The sequence below is a fragment of the Rana temporaria genome, chromosome 10, assembly GCF_905171775.1.
Source record: "Rana temporaria chromosome 10, aRanTem1.1, whole genome shotgun sequence".
NCBI classification, from domain to species: domain Eukaryota; kingdom Metazoa; phylum Chordata; class Amphibia; order Anura; family Ranidae; genus Rana; species Rana temporaria.
In genome coordinates this window covers 40,549,788-40,565,102 of record NC_053498.1, presented here as the reverse complement: position 1 = coordinate 40,565,102, position 15,315 = coordinate 40,549,788, and the positions used below count along the sequence as shown (strand labels likewise).

Here is a 15,315-nt window from a genome sequence, read left to right as displayed (position 1 = left end):
GCGGCCTGCTGTGGCCGCAACCTTGGTGTCTCTGACACTCTGAGTGGGCAAGGTTTTGCACCAGACTGTGGAGGAGCACCATCTCCCTCCCTAATTTGTTAGACTGGCCGACCAGTTGGTCCAGGGCCTTCTATATGTCTGTGATTCTGCACAAGATGCTACATCCTTGATGTCCAGAGCCTCTGTTTCGGCGGTGGTTTTGCGCCGCCTGATTTGGCTGAAATACTGGTCTGCTGACCAAGCATCTTAAAAAGCCCTGGCTGATTTACCCTTCAAGGGTGGGAGTTTTTTTGGTACCTCGTTGGATGACATCAAGGATGTCACTGGGCGTGACAGCACTCTCCTCCCTCAGTCCACAAGGGGAAAGGAGCCGCGCCGTGGGCTGGGTCCTTAATTCCCCACTCAGAAGCGGTATTTTTCGTCGGTCAGGGTCCGCGGGTAGACCCTCCCAGGCCGACTAAAGGCTCAACTGGGGGACTGAAATGTCCCTGGGTGCGTAAGCCGAACACGCCGGCACCCAAACCCGCCAATGTATGTAGCCTTCCCCTGCCCGTCTCTTGGGTGGGGGGATGCTTTTGCAGGTTCACAGCTCGGTAAACCTCCCTGCTCTCCGACCAGTAGGTCTGCGAGGTGATCTCTTCAGAGTACTAGATGGGGTTTCTTCCTATCCACCGAACAGATTTTTTCCCCTCAAGTCTCCCTCTCCTTCTGACTCGTCGGTCTGCCCTGGGGCAGTGTGGGACTTGCTAAGCTGTGGGGTAATTTTACCTGTCCTGCAGGACGAGAGGTTTGAGGAATTCTATTCAAATCTGTTCTCGGTCCCGAAGATGGACGGGGTCTGTCCGATTTTGGGCCTCAAAGCCCTAAATGCCTTTGTGAACGTTGGGTAGTTCCGCATGTAATACATTCGTTTGGTGGTAGCTGCGCTCCATCCGGGGGACTTTCTGGCGTCTTTGAACATCAAGGACGCATATATGCATGTCACGTTTTGTGCAAGTCACAGACGTTTCTGTGCTTCGCGATAGGGGAGGACCACTGTCAGTTTGTGGCCCTTCCTTTTTATCTAGCGTCAGCACCAAGAGTTTTCACCAGGGTGCTCGCACGGATCCTAGCTTTGCTGGGACAGCTAGACTTTGCCATCGTGGGCTATTTAGACAACTTTCTGCTAAAAGCCGCTTCTGGCTCAGAATTAGTGGAGGATGTGTCTATAGCCATTCGGACCCTCCAAGAATTCGGGTGGGTGTTAAACATTTTTGAAGTCGGTCCTGGTTCCAACTCAGCGTTTGGAGTACCTAGGGTTGATCCGGACTCAGTGGCTAAGGTCTTTCTTCCCCTGAAGAAATTGCAGACTCTTCGGTCTGCAGTGAAGGTGTTGGCATCACACAATCGGTCATCTCTCCATTTTGAATGCGAGTCTTGGGCCTGTTGGTAGCCTCCTTTTGAGGCGGTACCGTATGCCCAGTTCCACACTTGTTTTCCAGCAGGAGATACTGTCAAAGTGGTACAAATCTTTGTTGTCTGTGGATCATCATATTCAGGTGAGCCACCTAGTCAGAGTCTCTCTGAATTGGTGGCTGAGATCCCTGACTCTTCGGACCGGGAAGTAGTTTCTTCCCTTCCAGTGGATGGTGATTACGATGGACACCAGCCTCACGGGTTGAGGGGGCGCCTGGGGGGGTCTAGTCGGCCCAGCGTTGCTGGACTCTAGTGGAATCCCGTCTACCGATCAATGTCCTAGTACTTTGGGCGATCAGGCTATGCCTCTCCTCGTGGTCGAGGAGGTTGCAAGGTCGCCCGATCTGGATTCAGCCGGACAACGCCACGGTTGTGGCTTCGGTCTACCATTAGGTATACTGCCAGGCGGGCTACCGGAGTCGCCAGGGCGACTGGTCTTTGTACTTGGAGGTGTTTCAGCTCCCTTGCAGGAGGTGAGACTCACAGGGCATGGGTCTCCTTGCCACTGATCTCAACCGCAAGGTGTCAGAGTTTGTGGCCAGGTCTAGTGATCCTGTACAGATGCGTCAGTCGCATTGGTGGCCCTGTGGGGTCAGTATCGGCTACCTTATGCTTTTCCTCTCTTGTTGCTTCCTCAGCTGCTCCACAGATGTCCATTACTGCAGCCTCATCAGTGCCCGTTAGTGAAGGAGAAAACAGAATTGTATAACAGATGAAGAAAAACATTGGTCTTTTTTAGTTTGTTTAGCAAAAAATAAAATAACACTGTGGTGATCAAATACCACCAAAAGAAAGGTCTATTTGTGGGGAAAAAATATTATGTTTGGGTACAGTGTTGTATGACCGTGCAATTGTCATTCAAAGTGTGACAGCACTGAAAGCTGAAAATTGTCCTGGGCAGGAAGGGGGGAAAGTGCCCTGTTTTGAAGTGGTAACCACTTGCTGCCCAGCCTATAGCAGAGTGACGACCGGGAAGTGTTTCAGTTATCCTGACTGGGCATAATATGACAGGATAAGCCACGATCGCATGTAGCACGGCGATCAGTGGTGTGTCAGACTGACACACCGCATCTACATTCTAAGTATAGAGCTGATCACAGCTGATCAGTGTAAACAGGAAAAGCTGTGTATTGGCTTTTCCTCTACTTAACAGATGCGAGTAAAGGAGAGCTGCTCTCCTGACGGGGGGGGGGGGTTGCACTGATTATTAGGGCAGCCCATCGACGATGCCCACCCATCACCACCAGGTAAGAACACCAGGGATGGCAATCATTGCCCATTAGGGATGGCACTCTGTGCCCATCAGTGATGCCTGCTAGCGCCTCTGGTCAGTGCCGCCCATCAGTGCCACGATACGTGCCACCCATCAGTGCCACCTATGAGTGCCCGTTAGTGCTGTATATCGGTGCCACCTCTCAGTGCCGCCTATCAGTGCTGCATACAAGTGCCACCTCAGTGCACCATCAGTGAAGGAGAAAATATACTTATTCAGAGTTTTGTAACAGAAACAAAACTTTTTTGTAGCGCACAGAATAAAAACCCTAGAGGTGATCAAATGCCACCAAAAGAAAGCTCTATTTGTGGAAAAAATATGATAAAAATTGTTTGGGTACAGCATCGCATGTTCAATTGTCATTCAGTGTAAGAGTACTGAAAATTGGTCTGGGCAGGAAGGTGTATAAGTGCCCTGTATTGAAGTGGTTAAGATGCAGACCCATTTATGCACTGATGATGCATTGGCACATCAGGCTTTCTGGTTTCTTACAACAGTAGAGGGTATACAACTTACTATGTTTATGATGATGTTGCTGTGCTCATGCATCCCACTAATATAGAGCAGTGAATCCTGGCTGGATGCAAAGACATGCCTTGCCAAATTAATTCACCAGCTGGAGAAGTTACTCACTCATAGGAGACACCGTATGGATAATGTAAGAGCAAGCGGCTCTCCGGAAAGTTGTCAGCAATGTGGGTAATATAGGTCAGTGCATCAACAGAGAACTTGTAACCAATGACGTGGCTTGGGATATGTAAAAAAGATATTTAATCTTTGCAGTTCTTACTGTATTTGTAAAAATATTTGTATTGGCTATTACTTGTATGGAACTATTATTTTTTAATTATAAATATATTTTGCAGTGGCAGGTCCACTTTAAAAACTCAGGTCAGATTTTTTTTTGTCTGTTTGTCAGTTGCTGTACTGATGGCACCCTGTTACATACTGACCTGACTGGCATTCTAACCACCTTTCCCTGCAGTGTGTGTGTGTGTGTGTGTGTGTATATGTATATGTATTATATATATATATATATATATATATATATATATATATATATATATATATATATATATATCTGGATTCAGATAGAATGGTCTATCTATCCGCCCGGCGTAACGTATCTGATACGTTACGCCGCCGTAATTTAGGGCGCAAGTTCCGTATTCAGATACAACTTGCGCCCTTAGTTACGGCGGCGCAACATATCTGTGTAGGCGCAAGCCCGCTTAATTCAAATGTGGATGATGTGGGCGTGTTTTATGTATATTAACTGTGACCCCGCGTATCTGACGTTTTTTACGAACGGCGCATGCGCCGTTCTTGAAAAAATCCCAGTGCGCATGCTCAAAAATCCGCCGCAAAACGTCATTGCTTTTGACGTGAACGTAAATTACGTACATCCCTATTCGCTAACGACTAACGCAAACAACGTAAAAAATGTAAAACTCGACGCGGGAACGACGCCCATACTTAACATAGGATACGCCTCATATAGCAGGGGTAACTATACGCCGAAAAAAGCCTAACGTAAACGACGTAAAAAAAAACGCCGGCCGTACGTTTCTGAATCGGCGTAACTACCTAATTTGCATATTCCTCGCGGAAATATACGGAAGCGCCACCTAGCGGTCAGCATAAATATGCAGCCTAAGATACAACGGCGTAAGAGACTTACGTCGGTCGGATCTTAGGGAAATCTATGCGTAACTGATTCTATGAATCGGGCGCATAGATACGACCGGCCAGACTCAGAGATACGACGGCGTATCAGGAGATACGCCGTCGTATCTCCTATCTGAATCTACCCCATAATATATATAGATAGATATATAAGTTTGAGTTACGGTTTGATTTACTGTTGGAGTGTTATCCCCTCACTTCCTGTGAGATGGAGACAGGGACATAGACAGCAGGGGGGGGGGGGACCTTTGAGGCCTTAACCCTTTTTCCACACTCTTTAAAATGAATTACGGTAAGTGTTCTATCTGAAGATGAATTTTTGTGTTTTAATTAGAAAACCTTGTGGCTAGTAATGGCATAAAGAGTGATCAGAACTGTTTTCTTTTATTTTCTGTAGCTTGAATACTGTGGTAAGGCACTTTCATGGATAGTTGATGCTCTTCAAGAAAGTGGCATGGTAAAAGGCACAAAACCGCCCCCAGTCTATCAGTAAGGTAAGTATTAGCATAAAAATGTATTACTAATTTCTGGAAATGTTTGTTGCAAATCTTTGATTGTCTAGTCAGCCATGCTGCATACATTCAGTAAAGCCTGGATTTTAAAGTGGTTCCATACTTTAAGTGAAAAGGGAAAAGTAAACGTGTTGCCAACTAGACATGTGCAATTGGTTTCATTCATTTCCATTCTGAAATATTCGAATTGACAAAAACCAGTTTAACTATTTTTTTTTTTGCTAAGAGAGCCATAATTGGTGCATTTGGCCAGTCATGGCTCAGGGGGACTAAGTCCACGCCCTACACTATATAAGGCTGCTTACACGGTTGCTGTGTGTAGTGTTTGGCGTGGACTGAGAGATAGCTTGATTTAGACGAAGCAGGAAAGTTATTCAGTTAGTGACAGTGTATTTGAGATATACAGTGCGCCCCCCTGCCCTAGAGCACCCAACCCCCCCATGTTGAGGGCATGCAGCCTGGTATGGCTCAGGAGGGGTGGGGTGGGGTGGGTGCTCGCTCGTCCCCACTCCCTTCCTGGTCGGCCGGGTAGCGTGCTTTGGATACGGGTCTGGTATGGATTGTAGGGGGACCCCCCTACGTCGGTTTTTCGGCGTAGGGGGGCTCTCCTTACAACCCATACCAGACCTAAGGGCCCGGCATGCTCCCGAGGGGTGAACCCATGCCGGATTTTTATTTACAATCCGGCGGGGAGATCCCCCTCAGGATTCATACCAAACGTTGCACACGTGTAGAATTGGCGGGAATCCAAGTCGGATCCCCGTCGCTTCTATGACGCGCTCGCTGGAATGTGCTTTTACTATTCCAGCGAGTGCGAGATGTCGGCACCCTGTCGCCGAGAATCAGCGCGATGCTGTCGTGCTAAAAACACATTCTCGGCGGCAGGTACTGTAAGTGCTCTAAATTGTGCAGGTATCCAAATTATGCTACTTAATTGTGCATTAGCTTGTGCTTTTTCTATTTGCACCCATCTTTTCCCTTGCCTATCCCTGGCCCACTCTACCACCCGTGACAGAACCGCCGCGTTATGATATTTCCTTATGTCAGACACAGCCAAGCCCCCAAGTTGCTTATCTTGTTTTAATATAGAGAGGGAGATTCTGTGTTTTTTATTTTTCCACACATAGTTCATTAATAACGAGTTTAGCAGCCTAGGATATCCCTCCCGAACCTTCATGTAGAATTGTCCCGGTACAGGGCTTTGTCGGGCTATAAAATCAACACCTCCAAGTCAGAGGCCCTCCCAATTAATATCTCTGGAGTAGAGGTTGCCCACTTGCAGGCCAACTTTTCCTATTGGTGGAAAACAACCTCCCTTAAATACCTGGGGATACACATCACCCACAGCTTCACTACTCTGTACCAAGAAAACTTCCCTCCCCTATTCCGTTCAATAAGATCCTTACTGCTGCAATGGAAAAAATACCATATTTCGCTGCTCGGCCGGATCGCCTCGATTAAAATGACAATACTCCCAAAGCTTCTTTATCTTTTCCAAACGTTACCCATCCCTATCCCTTATAAACACTTGAGGAAACTTCAATCCGACCTACTCAAATTCACTTGGAATTACAAAAGACATAGAGTCCCTCAGACGGTGCTAACGGTGGCGCGTTTGGACGGGGGACTTGCGTTCCCCAGCCTTGTTAAGTACTATCAGGCCACCCAGCTCCGGGCAATACCCTCTTGGTTTACCCAGCGGTCCTACAACAAGTGGACGGAGATTGAGAAACTGTGGTTGGCCCCGACCCACCCTAACAACCTGCTATGGAGTGCGAATGTGGAGGTCCCCCCTGATCGCATGCTGGGCTCCATGTCTCCGCTTCGACGACTATGGCGCCGGCTGTCACGACCCTGTGGTCTGTCCTCGGAACGCTCGCTCTTGACCTCATTCATGTACAACCCCAAGGTGCCAGATAGCCTCACCCGCCAAATGTCTTATCCATGGACGTCCCGCAACCTATTCCACTTTGGGAATTTGGTGGATCCCCTGTCACGTAAGCTATTGCCCTTCGCCAGCTTACAATCTAAATTTGACATCCCCCGGCAGGTATTCTATAGTTACTTGCAGATCCGCCACTACGCCCTGTCCATAGCACCCACCTTGCAATTCTCTCCTCCAACTCCCTTTGAAAGGATGGTCTTGGCCGGATCGGCCCAAAAAGGCTTAATCTCAGATATTTACAAAATATTGAATGCTTATCCCCTGGAATCCCTAGGTAAACACTCTTATATGACCCGATGGGAAAAGGCCCTCGACGAGGTAATACCCATAAAGCAATGGCGGACTATTTGGTCTCAGGCAGCAAAGAGTTCACTGTGCACATTATACAAGGAAAATACATATAAGGTTCTCCTGTTTTAGTATATGACCCCCGATGTGCTTCATTCTATATACCCTGCTAGCTCCGACCGGTGTTGGAGGTGTCAGGGAGACAGAGGCTCCCTTTTCCATATTTACTGGAACTGCCCGCTGATTGTCCCCTACTGGACTGAGGTGCAACAACTGTTGGGCCGCCTCCTGGACACACAGATCCCCATGTCCCCCAAATTCTTCCTCCTGGGCCTGTCTCCCCTGAGAACCTCGCTGCCTTGTAGAAAGCCAACACGCCATATCCTCACAGCTGCCCGATGCCTTGTAGCTCTAAATTGGAAAAAATGCTCTCCCCCTGACCCGGGGGCCCTGTACGCTAGAATTAAAGACGTGGAGCTGATGGAGAGAATGATGGCCAGGATACAGGACAGGTTGGAAGTCCATGACATGGTCTGGGCACCTTGGCGTCTCCGGGAGGACCCACCGTGATCAGGTGAATGAGCCAACTCGATGACCCCTCCCTCTTCTTACCTCTACCCCCCCTCTATTTCTTCTCCACCCTTTCTTTTCTTCTTCCTCTCTTCTGGGGGTACCCCTGAGGCCCCTTCCATGCTCGACGTTTTGCAGTACATGTAGGCATATTGATGTGTTATGGTATTTTCGCCTTCAGCTTTGTGTTAGCTATTGCCTAGACTCCTGAAAAAGACCTGTGTCACTTATCACTTAAATTCATACCATACAGGCAGATGCGTGCCTTATTTTACAGTTTACCCTCATGCTGTGACATATGTTCCTGTATACTGTATGCAACCTATTTTTTTCTTCATCTATTCAATAAAACGTTATTTGAAAAAAAAAATAATGAGTTTAAAATTCTCAAGTATTGTTGAGGTAGAGCTATAGGAATCAATTGGAATTTATAAAGTATTTTTGGTACTAGGATCATCTTCAACGTGTTTATACGTCCTATCCAGGAGATAGGTCTATTTATTATTTTTTTTTATGTCATTTTTGATCTCATTTAGCAAAGGCACCAAGTTTATTTTATATATTTTCTTAACCGAAATGGCTAGTTTATTACCTAGGTATTTTAATTCTTTTGTCCAGGGAAAAGCGTGCATCCCTTTCAGCGACCTCTCTTCGTTTTTATTTAGATTTATGTTTAATATTTCAGATTTTGTTACATTAATCTTAAAATTTGAAATGGCTCCATATTGTAGTAGTAACTTAGTTAGCTTGGGGATTGTATTCAGGGGGTTGGTAATATAAAATAGGATATCGTCGGCAAATGCTGACAATTTATGTTCTTCATCCTCCACTTTGACCCCGTTGATATCGGGGTCATTGCGGATCGTGGCTAGTAGCGGTTTTAGAGACAGGATGAAGAGAAGGGGAGATAGGGGGCATCCCTGTCGTGTCCCATTCTTCATTTCAAAAGACTCCGAGAGTGTGCCATTGATTTTAATTGTTGCCGATGGATGATGGTAAAGTGTTTTTTTTTTATAATTACTTATTTTCTTTATTTTCCAAATTGCACCACATACATAAAAACAAATAACAATGACGAGAAAGAATACAAAAAGACATCTCCGTACATATTTAAATAAAAATACCTATATACATTACATTATCCCCCCCCCCACGGGCACCATCGCCCCCCCCTCTCCTCCCATCCCCCCGTCCCGCTCCCCACCTACAAGAGGCAGGGAGGGACGCCAGGGAGAGAGAAAAAGAGAAGGAGGGGAAAGAAAAGAAGAGAGAAAGGCGCGCGCCTCCCCCGTGACCCCCTAGATCCCATCAACTTATGACCTCCCTACGACACAAAAAAGGAGGAATTCAATACCACCCTAAAAAAAAAGAAAAGAGAGAAATTTGTGCAGAACTTAATAGTCCTTAATTTCGTGACTTTAGTGAATCCTGGGACCCCACTTCCCCCTCCCTTAACCCCCTTCCACCCGAGTCCTTAATAGGAGACAGGGGGGGGAAAAGAAAAGAGAAAGAGAGGGGAAAAAAAAAAAAAAAAAAAAGTTCTTGTTTCGTGCCTCATTGCCTCCCATCACATTATCTCCCCCCCACCATGCGAAGGAGAGAAGTTTCATGACCACCTCATAAAAAAGCGAGGAAAAAAAAAATTTCAATGTGTCCTCTTTTTCTTTATAATTTAGTGACCTTTATTTTGTGACTATAACCTTTCTTTAAAACCCCCGTTCCCATTTTTATGACTCCCAATTAAAATTCCTTAAGGGGAGCCCTCTATACTTATCCTCCTATGTTGACTTAATTGACTAATTATTTCCTCCTCTTTAGTGATCCAAATTAATGCTGTGAAAAAGAGGAGGAATAGATACATTTTATAAAAAAAAAAAAAAGGGGAGCGGAAGAGAAGATGGGGGGGCCCTCCCCCTCCGGCGCCCCCAAGCTAGGGAGAGAAAAAAAAACCCTATTCGCCACCTCACCCCTTCCCCCCCACCCGCCCCCTAGCCTCTCCACCCCAGACTAATCCTTCCCTATTTCAGGAGAATAATATATCCACCCTGCCCATATATCCTTAAATTTGTCTTGTTGGTCCTTGACCGTGTGTACCCATCTCTCTGCCTCCATTATCCTCTCTACCTCGTTTTTCCATTCCATTATATTGGGGACTTTAGGTTGTTTCCAATATCTAGGTATCAATGCCTTCGCTGCATTTAATAGGTGTGGTGTGACACTCCTTTTATAGAACTTCATAGATGATGGCATTTCATGAAACAGAAAATGCAATGGGGATTGCTCAATCGGTCTTAATGTCAGTTTTTTTATCCACGGAGATATCTCCTCCCAAAATCTTCTGATCTTTAGTGTTGCTCACGAATATTCGTATTGCGAATATTCGGCTCGAATATGGCATATTCGAGTATTCGCGATATATTTCGAATTTCGCGGTGAATATTCGCTATTCCGAATATTCAAATTTTTTCAATTTTATTTTTAGAACAGATCACATCCTAGAGATCTCCATCGACGTCTAAAAGCATTGCTGGTATGATTAGAGACCTTGGGCCGAGTAGCTGAAGCGATCATTTTATCTTGCCGAAAAATCGCAATGCGATTATTCGGCAATCGGAATATCGTGCGATTATGTTCTTCGCCCTATCTTCCGCATCAGAGCGATTTTTTTCAGTTTCATTTTTAAAACAGATCACATCCTAGTGATCTCCATCGACATCTAAAAGCATTGCTGGTATGATTAGAGACCTTGGGCCGAGTAGCTGAAGCGATCATTTTATATTGCCGAATATTCAAAATGCGAATATTCGGCAATAGGAATATTGCGCGATTATTTTCTCCGCCCTTTTGCATCAGAGCCAATCAGAGTTCTCCTACCAAAGTTGTTAGAGGTTAGCAACCAATAGGAACCTGCCTGCACGGCCATTATATAAGGTCACTCCCAGCACCATTTCATTGCAGATTCAGAAGGTGGCTAGAGTGTGTGGACTGTTTCTGTGTTCCTGTGTCTGTGTTCCTGTTTGATCTTGCAGCATCAGCATTGTGCTTCATTGCTACTTTGCTAGTGATTTCAGTGCATATTCTCCTGATTATAAACTGCTTTTTTCAAAGCAAAAGACCCAAGAGCTTTTTTAAAAGCTACGTTTTGTGTTGTGTTGTTCAGGTAGTTTAGCTTAGTGTTAGATAGATTTCTGTGTAGTAAGTGTACATACTGTTAGTGTACATTTCTTTCAGCTAGCTTAGTTTAGTGTGTGTTTAGTGTCTGTGTTGTCTAAAAAAAAAAAAACCCAAATTTTTTTTATTAGTTAGTGTTTGTTTAGTGCATTTTTTTTTGTAGTTGTAGTCCTTGTCAGTTAGTGTAAAAAAAAAAAAAAAAAGTTAGCTTTAGTTTATAGTCATATAAGTTTGTGTAAGCAGTTAGTGTTTGTTTAGTGCATTTTTTTTTTTGTAGTCCTTGTCTTTGGTGTACTAGTTTTATTATAGTTTAGTAGCCGTCTGTCTACGTCTTTGTCTGCGTGCCTGTCTTTTAAAAAAACAAAAAAAAACCTTCCTCACATTTCCCCCCCCAATAAAGTTTACCCCCCCCCCCCCCACATCAGCAATTATGAGCGGCATCCGTGGCCGTGGCAGCAGGGGTAGGGGAGTTACTCCCAGTGCTGGGTCGCTGCCAGCATGGGGTACCTCTCGCGCCCCTACTAGTGCTAGAGGATCGGGTGGAAGGGGAGTCCGCCTCATCCGGGAGTTTTTTCCATCGGGCAGCCGCCCGATATTGCCATCTCAGGCTCCAGTAGTGGTGGACTATATGCGGCACAGCAGTGCCACTGACTCGTCAGTCCCGACTCTCAGTAGTACCACCACTACACCGGTGCCTTCAGTACCCCCCCCCCCAGCCCCCAAGAGTCCAGCATCTTACTGTTCGACAGCGACAGTGAGAGGGATCTCTTGGGGGAGGCCATGCATCAGGCAGACCTCCAGCTCTGTCCTGATGGTCAGGACCTTTTTGAAGGGATGGATGAGGAGGATGGGATACCTGCTGTCAGTATCCCAGAGACATCCCTTCAAAGTGGTGCTGCTGTTTTGGTGCAGGCAACAACAGCACCTAGTCAGACCCAGGCGTGGGTGAGGGGACAGCGGAGCCAGGCTAGAGGCTCCATGTCAGCTGGTTCCCTCAGACCACCACATCTCAGCCCTTGGTCTGACATATCTGGGGGCGAAGAGGAGGGTGACCCATCATGGGTGCCATCTGACTCGTCGGCTCACTGCGTCACTGACGACGGGGAAGGTAGGCACCCTGGGGAAACGGTGCGCCAGGTCACCACCAGGGAGACCAGCGTCAGGGTCTCCACTGGTGATGGCAGCAGGAGGTGTCAGCAGCAGCAGGCAGCTCCACCTGTGCGCACCGAGTCCCAGCAGGTGCAAGTCAGCATCACCCCATCTGACAGGAGGGTGGTGCTGAAGTCACCTGTCTGGGACTACTTCACCCTGGTAGCAGACAACCCTACCGTGGCCATCTGCCAGATCTGTAAAGTCAGGGTGAAGAGAGGGAAGTGTTTGGCTCGGGTGGGTACCACAGCCCTGAACCAGCACCTAAGAATAAACCACTGGCGGGTGTATGACGAGATGAAGCGTGGTGGTGGTAGCAGCGCCACCACCACAAGTGAGCAGGGTACAGCAGCCCCTGCCACAGCTTCATCTCTTCCCAGCAGGTCATGCCCCCCCGCTCCCTCTAGTAGAGCTACTGGTACCGGCATCCAGACCTCTACTTTCACAGCACCCTCCGCTCTGTGTCCTGCACTGCCGTCCGGCGCCAGGCGTCGATTTCAGACGCCTTTGAACGCACCACTCCCTTCCCCCCTGGAGACCGACGTGTGCGTTCCCTCAATGGGCTCCTGGCAAGGGTTATTGCCCAACATCTGCTGCCCTTCAACATAGTTGACAGCAACCCCTTCAGGCAGATGTTGGAGCAGGCCCAACCCCAATGGCGTGTCCCCAGCCGCCATTTCTTTGCCAGGACTGGTGTCCCTGCCCTACACCAGCACATTGTGTAGAATGTAACCCTGTCGCTGGATCACGCTGTCAGCGACAGGGTTCATCTGACAATGGATGGCTGGACCAGCAGGCATGGGCAGGGGCGCTACATAAGTTTCACGGCCCATTGGGTTTCCCTCCGAGGCGCCGGGGAGGGATCGGCGGCAACAGATTTTGTGGTGCCGCCCCGGGGTGTCCAGGGGAGAACTGCTGGTCTCCGTCAAGCCTCTGTCTCCGCAGCTGCTGAGCCTCCCAGCAAGCGCCCCCGTAGCTACTCAAGTGTGGGGCACGTGCGCTGTCAGGCCGTGCTCCAGCTTGTTAGTTTAGGGGACCGGAGACACACTGGCACTGAAGTGCTGACCGCACTTCAGGCTCAGGTCCAGAAGTGGCTGACACCCGAAGGCTCCAGGCAGGTATGGTTGTCTGTGATAACGGCAGCAACCTACTCTCCGCCCTCAAGGCTGGCAGTCTGACCCACGTGCCCTGTCTGGCACATGTCCTCAACCTTGTGGTGCAGAAGTTCCTGCGCACCTATCCCGGGTTGAGTGACATTGTGCTAAGGGTGCGTAGGATTGCCAGCCACTTCAGGCGCTCCCCAACCGCTACCGCGTCCCTGTCCAAGTGGCAGCGGGTCAACAGGCTGCCCCTTCACAGGCTGATTGTGGACAGTGTGACGCGGTGGAACTCCACCCTCCACATGCTGGAGAGGTTGTGGGAGCAGCGAAGGGCGGTGAGGGAGTACCTGATGGAGCTAGGCACTGACGGGCCTTCACAAACACTCCCGTACATCACCTGTGCGGAGTGGGGGCAGATACACCAGGTCTGCCAAGTGTTGGGCCCTTTCGAGCAGGCGACCAAGATGGTCTGCAGGGAGCATGTCGGCCTCAATGACGTGCTCCCTATAGTGTTCCTGCTGGACAAGACACTAGATCGCCTGCTCGAAGCTGGGGAGAGTGCCTTGGTGGAGCGGGAGGAGGCAGCACTGCTTCACCAAGACCAGGCCCAGGACGAGGAGGAGGAGGATGATGATGATCAGGAGGTTACTGGTGTCGTCCTGGAGTCAGGGCCTGGTCAGGAGGGAGAGCCGGTGTTGGTGGCACCGATAGTCCGGGGGTTGGGCATCTCTGAGCGCGAGCAGCAGCGCCTCCAGCATGAAGAGTCGGACGTCATGGACCCGGGCAGCGATGAGGAGTCACAGCGGGCTGTGCTCTTCCCCATGGCTGCCCACATGCTGAGATGCCTCAGGAGGGACCCCCGGGTTAAGACCATCAAGGAGAGGGATGATTTTTGGGTGGCCACCCTTTTAGATCCCAGGTGCAAGGGGAAACTGGAGCAGTTCATCCCAGCCAGCCGGAGGCAGCGCCGGATGGAGGAACTGCAGGCAGGCATAGTCAGCCGGTTGGAGCAGGCAACTCCCCGGCCTCCAGTTGTCCCCCCTCATCTCACCCAGCAGGTTTTTGGATGGTAACTTGATGCCATCTGTGAAAAAGCTGAAGTTAGAGAGGATGGCCTCTACAAATGGATATGATCCTAAACACACCTCAAAATCCACGGGGGATTACATCAAGAGGAGTAAACTGAAGGTTTTGCCATGGCCTTCACAATCTCCTGACCTCAACATAATTGAAAATCTTTGGATAGACCTTAAAAGAGCAGTGTGTGACAGACAGCCCGGAAATCTCAAAGAACTGGAAGATTTTTGTAAGGAAGAATGGGCAAAGATACCTCAAACAAGAATTGAAAGACTCTTGGCTGGCTACAAAAAGCATTTACAAGCTGTGATACTTGCCAAAGGGGGCAGTACAAGATATTAACTCTGCAGGGTGCCCAAACTTTTGCAGACGCCATTTTTTTGTTTTCTGCAATTTTGAAAGTGTAAATGATGGAAATAAAATCTAACTTTTTTTGACATAGAAGAATGTCTAATCTGTAATTTGATGCCTTTTGGAGATTTTTTCATCTTTCTTTGGCTTCGTAATGCACATTAACCACTTTACAACCGCTGAACGACAAAATACATCCTCGACTTTGTGCGGTGATATCTGAATAATGCCTGCAGCTATAGGCATCATTCAGATATCACTGTCTTCAGCCGGCGATTCTGTGCACAACAAGAATGATCAAAGTGGCAGTTCTGCCGCTTGATCGTTCTTATAGGCAGCGGGAGGGCACTTCCCCCCCCCCTCCCGCCGCCATCCGGTGCTTCTCCGGGCTCTCCCGTGCCACCGGGGGCCCGGAGAGCGAATCGGCCGGTGCTGGCTGGGGAAGCATAGAGATGACTCTCTATGACCGCTGGAGGCCCGGGTGTGACGTTATGATGTCACGCCCGGTACCCGGAAGTAAACAAAGCCGCAATCGCGGCTGTCGGTGTGAGATCGGTGAATGTTTTTTCACCGATTTCATGCTTGTAAGCCTGGAGGAGGGATGTGGGGTCTTATTGACCCCACAGCTCTCCATAAAGAGGACCTGTCACACTGATTCCTATTACAAGGGATGTTTACATTCCTTGGAATAGGAATAAAAGTGATAAAAAAAGTATAAAAATAAAAAATATAAGTAAA

General features: G+C 48.2%; 1 protein-coding gene across 1 annotated transcript in view; it reads left to right on the top strand.

The window, feature by feature from the left end:
* TRPM4 (transient receptor potential cation channel subfamily M member 4) overlaps nt 1–15,315 on the top strand; it is a 682,714-nt gene that overhangs the window by 658,252 nt on the left and 9,147 nt on the right. The window contains exon 24 of the mRNA XM_040327576.1: nt 4,812–4,908. Coding sequence (XP_040183510.1) covers nt 4,812–4,907 — 96 coding nt within the window. The 3' untranslated portion in view covers nt 4,908. The remainder of the gene's footprint in view (nt 1–4,811; nt 4,909–15,315) is intronic.